The following is a 9,224-nucleotide window of genomic DNA, read 5'->3' as shown; positions in this document are numbered from 1 at the left end:
TTTCCTATCCAGTTGTATGTGGAAGGCCTGCCAGCAACCTATGGATGGTTGTGGGTTTCTTCCCACAATACATGTAATGGTGGTCACTGTTTCACAAATGAATAATTCTTGAGTATGGTGTACAAAAGTGATCAGATAAATAAATAAATAAATAAATATTTTAAATGAATTATTTTTGGAAATGACTTCAAAGCTCCTGTCCTTGAAGTGACAGGCACAGAAAGTGTTGGTTCAATTCCAGCTGCAAATTAAGAAATACTGATTATTTATCTAGTCATTGTTGTCATTTTAGTGCAGTAAATGTGGAAGAGTTGAAATGTTAATGTTTACATGAAGTTTGGTGAAGATCACTGAACCATTGCAAATACATTGACTTCATGTTGGAGATGAAAACATGCACGTGCAGGAAAGTTTATTATTTACTTGCCAAAGGCAGGTACTTTCCCCCCTAAGCACTTCCTACTCTCATGAAACTTGCCTCCAAGATGCATGACTCTCCAGTTGTACGTGGGAAGGTCTGGCAGCAACCTGCTGGTGGCGTGGGATTCCACTGGGCTGTGCCCTTTTTCCTCCCACCATATTGCTTATATAAGTGAAATATTCTAGAGTACGGCATAAAACACCAATCAAAGAAATAAAGAGATAAACTCAAGATGCATTGGTATGTAGAAATGTACTCTCAGAAGTACAAAAATCCTTAAAATGATACTATGTGCCAAGCCTTAAGTTTTTCTGATAAAAAGTGAATCAGGCTTCACAAAAAAGTGCCCCTACAAAATGGATGAATCAGTCAGAATCAAGCAATATGCTTTATTTGAAAACTGCTAAATTTTAGGTGAAATACAGTAATTAAAAATCAAAGTATGGTGTAATGCTTGCAATGAAAAGAAATTATATATATATATATTTTTTTTTTTTGTAGATGGAAACAATTTGGATGATATCCATGCCCAATAGTGTAAACTATAATCAGGTGTATGTCCCCTTCGTATACATGGAAACGGGGCCACCTTTGGACTCTTTGAGATTGTCAGTTAAGTAGCATAATATCTGTTACAGGAATTGGATGTCACTTACATTCAGGGTATGCCCACAACAAAGTCAAAACAAGATGTCCTTCTCTTGCACGGTGCCAGCTTTTCAGCTCAGAACTGGAAGGAAATCAAAACTCTGGAGACATTTGGGGCCTTGGGGTATAGAATGGTGGCCATAAACAGGCCTGACGAGTTAAAGGGTAAGCATATGAGGTGTGGCTTTCAACATTATATTATGTTGATAGTGATCTTCCGTCAACCAGATTACAAGGTTTATATCACTGGATGGTTTCCACAGACTGTCTGTTTTTTTCACTCTCTGTCTGGTTTTTTTGTTTCCTCACTTTCTGTCAGGCATGTCAGGTTTTTGTTACACTCTGCCTGGTGTTGATACCTTATTTCCTCAGACACAGTCTGGTTTCCTAAGTCTGCTTGATTTCTTCAGACTCATCAGTTCCAGTTACTCGGTGTCAGTCTGCATGTGATGTACAGTTGGTGTTTGCCAAATAAGCTGAGATGGGATATATGAGAAAGCCAGAAAGGAAGGATCATACTTGTGGGACTGGCTTCAGGTGCATGTTGTACAGGTGCATGTTGTACATGTCTTGTGCATGTTGTACATGTGCATGTTGTAAATGTCTTGTGCATGTTGTACATGTGCGTGTTGTAAATGTCTTGTGCATGTTGTACATATCTTGTGCATATGTTGTACATGTTTTGTGCGTGTTGTACATGTCTTGTGCATGTTGTAAATGTCTTGTGGATGTTGTAAATGTCTTGTGGATGTTGTACATGTCTTGTGGATGTTTTAAGTGTCTTGTGTTTGTTGTAAATGTCTTGTGCGTGTTGTACATGTCTTGAGCATGTTGTAGATGTGTTGAGCATGTTGGAAATGTCTTGTGGATGTTGTAAATGTCTTGTGGATGTTGTACATGTTTTGTGCATGTTATACATGTCTTGTGCGTGTTGTACATGTCTTGTGCGTGTTGTACATGTCTTGAGCATGTTGTAAATGTCTTGTGCATGTTGAAAATGTTGTAACTGTCTTGTGCATGTTGTACATGTCTTGTGAACCTTTGGGTGTCTGTGTTAGGAGACTACCAGCATCTCTCAGTGAACAGACACTCTTCATGTTTCCTGCCCTGTAGTACTTTAAAATGTTTGCAAACAATAGGGTCTGCATCACCATTACCAATACTACACTGTTACAATGATCTGTTCGAATCTCTCGATCTGATGCTCTGTCGAAACGCACCTGGTTTTCTGATACGATTTCTGACAGGAGTAATTGTGACATGTTGGGCAGACTGCGCACATACTAGTGCCAAAAAGAGCAGAGGAGGTGTGCTGTGGCCTCGGACCTGACACATCAGATTTGACCTCATCCGATTTACGGCTACAAAGTGGAGTGAGGAATGAGTAAAAGTGAATGTCAGGGTCTTTTATAAATTATTGAAGCGGTGAACATGGTACAGACCAGAGTGCTAAAGAAGTACATGTAAATATGCTGCCTGGTGCTGTTGTGTTAGTCCTAATGTTAATTGTACTGTACACTGACATGACTGATACTGATTTGTAAACGCCATGTTGCTTTGCTGGAAAACATACAGCATTCAAAGGTTGCCGAAAAATCTTCATTTTGGTATTTGAACCGTGTTATAAAGTGATGAAACTTTCAGCCTGTGGCCCAAAAGAAATTGGAGCATATTTTACTGCTTAATTTAAACTTCCATTTAATGTACATATCTATAGAATCATTTGTTGCGTATGTGGTAGTTCAGTGATTTGAACTTTTTTGGGTCATGATATGGAAATAGGGTCACAACCCGTTAGACCCGACTAAACAGGTTATCCATTTCTGCGGAGTCAAAGAAAGATTTATAAGAAAATCAGCTTACTCTCGTTTGACAAGCGACATCCATGCAGACAAGTATAAAGGAAAGCATTTAAATCCTGATCAGGGTTCTGCGTCTTTTCTTTTGTAAGTCAAACAACAGATACATACAATCTTGAAAGGTCAGACAGACATTTAGTTGATAGATGACACGTATAGCAACATCGCTTTTGGTACACACCAGTGATCTGGGCTTTAGATGGCCATATGGGGGAATGGCGTCGGTGTAAAAGAAATAGCAATCAATTGTAGGTCATTGTCTTCTGGTCAGAAGAGAGTAATTGCATGCTTGTAAAAGTACCTCTCTTTCAGGAGAAATTCAGCAGTGTGCGTTGGTTAATTGTACATGTATTGTTGTTACATTCACAGCATCTGTTAAAAAAACAATTGCACTGGAATTCCTGGTGAATCTGATCCAAGCCCTGAAGCTGGACAAGCCAATTGTGGTGAGCCCGTCTGCTAGTGGCGAATTGGCCATTCCTCTGCTGGGGATGGGAGAAGAACATATCCGAGGATTTGTATCATTGGCCCCGGTAACAACAGACCTATTCACTCCAGAACATTACAAGAATGTCAAGGTAAGAATTATGTATTTTGAGTTCATATACGAGACAGCATTCTCTTTAAATACAGCTGGCTCTGTTTTGGGTGGATATTGTGTCTAATAAAATCTATGAGTTTTATTTGTTTGTTTTATTAACTAATACTGATAAATATATCTGCTTGCAGGTGCCAATTTTGATTGTTTACGGTGAGAAGGACACAGGTTTGGGTCACCAATCACTGGAAAACCTGAAAAATATTCCCAACCACAAGACATATGTCATGAAGGACGGAGGCCATGCTGCTTACATCAGCAAACCAGATGTATTTCACCAGTGTTTGTACAGCTTTTTAGAAGACATCACTGCAAAGAACACCTGAGTTTATGTACCGGTACATGTGATATTTAGAGTGTGTGTCAGTTGTGTAGTCTGACTAATGTTTAGACTGCACCAACAGGTGTTTAGACTATGCACAAGTATTTAGACTGTAAACACAGGTGTTGAAGCCGGACATGCAAACAGACGTTTAGGGTATTTACCAGTGTTTAGACAGCACACACAAGTTTTTGCAGACGTTTGTGTTAGATGTCACAGACAGGTGTTTAGATGGTACAGACAGGTATTTAGACTGTACAGGTAGGTGTTTAGACTGTGCAAACAGGTTTTGAGAATGCACAAGCAAAGTGTTTACAGTGTACATACAGATGATTGGACTACACAGACAGACTACACAGGTGTTTTTAAATTTAAATTGAGAACTAATTTTATCTTCCACTAACAAGTGTGTAAATTGTCAATAAAAGAGGTGTGAAGGCTGTCGGAACAAACATATTTTACAGGCATTGAGAAGGCTGTAAAAAAAACAAGTGTTTATGGGGATGTGATGAGATAAATCGTCACTATCTCCTTGATGTATGCAATGTGAAATTGGTACATTTTTGTTTTCTTTTTTACTACTTTTAAATGTAGCTAAATATTCACAGAAAGTCTTTATTTTGTCAAACCCAGACCTATATTGTTAACTGTATCTTGTACAGTGATATCATACAGACATGTATACATTGCGTATGGTATAGACCCATTTTGGCAGTGAAACAAGAACGATATGTAAAAAGGTCTCACATTTAGAACAGTTTTCCAAGGATTTGTTTCTGTCAGTCATGTTATTTGGCATCAACATGCTGAGATTATTTCTTGGGACCTATGTTCTACAAATATTTAATCCTGCTTAAGAAATTGATACCTGTATAAAATGTCTTCTGGTGTAGAATGCAATTTGTCAGAAACAGAGGTCAGTATGGAACAAAGCAGTTAATTTTCTGCAGTTTCTAATGTTGTAGACTTTTATAGGCAAGAGTACAGACTGTGTCTGTAATTGTTCTCATTGAATGGGAAACTTTGCACGACAGTTTTTTTTTTGACAAATGTTTTATGGACTTATAGGTAAAAAGTTTTCCCAACATAAATTGTAGAATTATGGGCTGGAAAACAAAAGACAGACATCTGACACCATTGATCCTAATGTCATAATGGTCTATAAACCGAACTATGTGACTCAAACATCTCATTATGTTTGTGTGAAAATTAATTCCATGAGATTTTCTTCTCACTCATCCTTCAAGGATTCTGTCACAATCTTCTGAAAAGTGCGTCCAATTCACGGTACATTCTTACATTCTCATTCAGAGATGAATTCAGATGGGAATCATGTTTTTTTATGTGCAAGAGCTACATTAAATTTTCATGCTCTGCTTGTTTATATTTGTTGTGGTATTTAAAGTATCGGGGTATGTTTAGTACCTGTTGAATATTTTGTTGCATGCTTTTGCAGTGGTGGATGATTAATTTTTGTGCTTAGAACTTTGAGATTTGGGGCTTTTTGAGATTAGGGCATAACTTCAGCTTTATTGCTTAAAAATATGTGTTTTTTTTTTAAAGAAAAGCACACATTGTTGACAATTGAATATATTTTGAAGTCTCAAAGATCTTGTGCTACTTCGTGTGAAGCAAGGTAACTTTTGTTTTGTTTTTCCAAGTCTACACACTGTAGTCAAGTTACATTAATATTGGGACCTTGAGAGTTGTTGATTGTAGGAAACATTTCTATCGTGTTCTTACCACAAATGGTTAGCTGTGGATGGTGAGGAATAACTAGAAAAATCATTTTTTTGGAACATGAGGCTTAAATCCCAGTTTAAGTCATGTACTCGTGTGTCAAGTTTTTATTGTTGTCTAGTGTATGAATAAAGCCAGAAACTTTTCATGTTATGAGGACTGCCATTGTGTACACGTAAGGCAGGCTTAATGAAATGCCGTGAGTTCTAACTTTGTCCTCAAAGAACATAAGGTGACGGGTCTTTTTTTCCCCACAAACTCCTGCACTTAAACTTGTATCTGTTGGCCATGCCACTTCATGAGATATGTATTATAGGCTCTTATACACGGTGCTGTAAATCTTCAACCTTCTCAACCACTAAAATAAAATATGGAGGGTATGCATACAATTCTTTTGAAAATAATGGTAAAAATCATTGGTTTATGTCATTAAAGATGCAAGGTTCATAAAAATTGTCCAAATTATTTCTCTAAACCTCATAGTTCTCTTAGAATGTTTCAAAATATTGGTTGCAAAGGTGGTTGAAAAGATCAAAGAATTGGGGTATTAAAGTGGCCTAAGTTTTCACTGGTAACTAAGTTGTATATTTTCCTGATTCTGAGAGTTTTACTGATCTTAGATGTTTTGAGGATTGTGTGGAAGGAAGGGTGTTCTTCTTTTGGAAAATGTAATATTTTATGACAATAATTGGCCATTAGAATGGCTCATTTTTGGGGCAGATTTGGGTTATTTATCATGTACATCATAATAGCGTGAGAAATATTTGGATAGGGTTTTTGTGACAGACATAAGAATTTCATATTAATGTTTTAGGTGGGAAGACCACATCCTTTTCAGCATTTAGGCGATGATTTGTGGAGTATTGTCTAAGCTAATACAAGTTTTCCACTGACACTTCTTACGATGTTAAAAAAATCCATTAAATAACTGATATATATATGTAAAAAAAAAATCAATAAATACATCATAGCTAATATGCATGGAATATGTGAAAGAGCACTTTGGGGATAGACATGCGTGTTACAAATTTTATTTAGGGTATGACATGATCTCTGGTGTCCTTGTCTGAGCATTCCTGTTGTTTAGCATTATCAGTATTTGGACGTACTTTGGTGTTGCCTAAAGGCTGATTCAGAATGTTGGGTCTATTCTGAATATATATTCTGAATATCAGAATATAATAGGGTTTAGTAAGACAAATCTGTCTCTTTGAGTTGAAACATGAGCATGGTAAGTTGAACATTTTGCCCGATTCTGAGGTACATGTTTTGGGGCGAAATTTTAGGTCATTCCGCACAGGTGTTTGTTGAAGTTTAAAGGTATGGCTTGCTGTTAAAGCCCACTTTTTCTGTTCTGAACCCAGCCCCTGAAAACTGGCTCCCTAGCTTATGGGTAGTGAAATCTGAATCTGCTACCTGTGTTATATTCAAATGAGTATGAGCAACCAGTCCATCCTGTGTCTTCTTTCTTCTTTTGTACACATTCACGGCTCATACAAGTCAAGTACTTAGAATTGTGTTGCAGTGGGTTGAATCACGACAGATTGAGATCTGTAAGTTAAAACTTGGCATAAATAAGAGCTTTATAAGATGTGACTTAGATGCGTCAGTTGATCCAGGTCACTGATGCATGGCCATACAATTGTGGGTTGAACCAGAATATGCATGTAATGATTGGTGCAGGACTACAAATTTGGACAGAGCCGGAATACGCATGTAATGATTGGTGCAGGACAACAAATTTGGACTGAGCCGGAATACGCATGTAATGATGGTGCAGGACAACAAATTTGGACTGAGCCGGAATACGCATGTAATGATTGGTGCAGGACTACAACTTTGAACTGAGCCGGTATATGCATGTAATGATTGGTGCAGGACTACAACTTTGAACTGAGCCGGTACATGCATGTAATGATTGGTGCAGGACTACAACTTTGGACTGAGCCGGTATACACATGTAATGATTGGTGCAGGACCACAACGTTGGACTCAGCCGTCATACAATGTAATGATTGGTGCAAGACTACAACTTTGGACTGAGCTGGTATACACATATAATGATTGGTACAGGACTACAACTTTGGACTGAGCCGGCATACACATGTAATGATTGGTGCAGGACTAAAACTTTGGACTGAGCCGGCATACGATGTAATGATTGGTGCAACACAACAGCTTTGGACTGAGCCGGCATACGCATGTAATGATTGGTGCAGGACTACAACTTTGAACTGAGCCGGCATACGATGTAATGATTGGTGCAGGACCACAGCTTTGGACTGAGCTGGCATACAATGTAATGATTGGTGCAGGACTACAACTTTGGACTGAGTTCGGTATACACATGTAACGATTTGGACTGGGCCGGTACATGCGTATAATGATTGGTGCAGGACTACAACTTTGGACTGAACCGGCATTCGCATGTAATGATTGGTGCAGGACTACAACTTTGGACTGAGCCGGTATAACGCATGTAATGATTGGTGCAGGACTACAACTTTGGACTGGGCCGGTACATGCGTATAATGATTGGTGCAGGACATCGACTTGGGACTGAGCTGGCATATGATGTAATGATTGGTGCAGGACTACAACTTTGGACTGAGCCGGTATACACATGTAATGATTAGTGCAGGACTACAACTTTGGACTGAGCCGGCATACGCATATAGTGATTGGTGCAGGACTGGTCCAGTTGATTTGTATATTTGGTTGGAGTTTTATGCCGTAGTCAAGAATATTTTGCTTATTTGACAGCAGCCAGCATTATATGGTGATAGAAAACTGGGCAAAACCTCATGGGAATTACACAACCATCTGCAGGTTGCTGACAGACCTCTCCGCATACAACTGGACAGGAATTCAACATAAGCTATAAGCTTATGGGTCATTATGCTGCGCTCACTTGCTAGTGTCTTGAGCACCTGTGTATGCAGAGCATCAGACTGTGTAATCTCACATGTATGAACTTAGTATTGGTGTAATTGGTGCGTATTGTCCCTAGCTAACATATTGTTTGTTTATAGTTTTTGTTATGGTGTGTGTATATAATGTACATTTATTATGGTTGTTTGTTAGTATATTGGAGGCATTGTTTTTATTCTTCCAGCAAACTTACAGCTTTGTATGATGATGTAAACATGCTACCAGCCTGTGGCTAACAGTATGAAACCAGTGAATGATGCTACAGTTGTTCCTAAAGCTAAATATGCCATTTAATAGGCCTGCTGTGAATTATCTCCCTTGTTACACAACAGCGACTATAATGTAACGTGGATTAGTTACTGAGGCGTGAAGGTATGAGAAGTGGGACATGGTCTGTTAAAGCGTGCAGTATGTAGGTTATGCCATAACAATGACAAATATTTTCTGAGCAACAGGATGTAAACACACATTAAATCAGGCTTTAAGAGTTGCAGAAATGTCGGGACATCTTAAATGAAGTAAATGTTTTCCAGCTTAAGAGTTCACTGAAGCTGTTTATTGTATTCAACTAGGGCCAGAATTTTAAAATCATCTAAGAATTGGTTTAAAAAAATACATAATGTATATCCTAGGCTTTCCAAATAAGCTTACAAGATTAAAATCTGTCCAAAAGCTAGGTCTTCAAATAGCTTAGAGGTACAACCA

General features: G+C 38.2%; 1 protein-coding gene across 1 annotated transcript in view; it reads left to right on the top strand.

Moving 5' to 3' along the window:
• Positions 1–5,761, top strand: part of LOC135480385 (putative protein-lysine deacylase ABHD14B) — a 6,280-nt gene extending 519 nt beyond the window's left edge. Inside the window, exons 2-4 of the mRNA XM_064760213.1 lie at positions 1,060–1,234; positions 3,298–3,506; positions 3,658–5,761. Of these exons, the coding sequence (XP_064616283.1) occupies positions 1,087–1,234; positions 3,298–3,506; positions 3,658–3,852 (552 nt within the window). The 5' untranslated portion in view covers positions 1,060–1,086 and the 3' untranslated portion in view covers positions 3,853–5,761. The remainder of the gene's footprint in view (positions 1–1,059; positions 1,235–3,297; positions 3,507–3,657) is intronic.
• The last annotated feature ends 3,463 nt before the right edge of the window (positions 5,762–9,224 follow it).

This window comes from Liolophura sinensis, chromosome 13, assembly GCF_032854445.1.
Source record: "Liolophura sinensis isolate JHLJ2023 chromosome 13, CUHK_Ljap_v2, whole genome shotgun sequence".
NCBI classification, from domain to species: Eukaryota; Metazoa; Mollusca; class Polyplacophora; order Chitonida; family Chitonidae; genus Liolophura; species Liolophura sinensis.
Note: the sequence above shows the minus strand (reverse complement) of the source record. Positions and strands in the feature narration are given on the sequence as shown.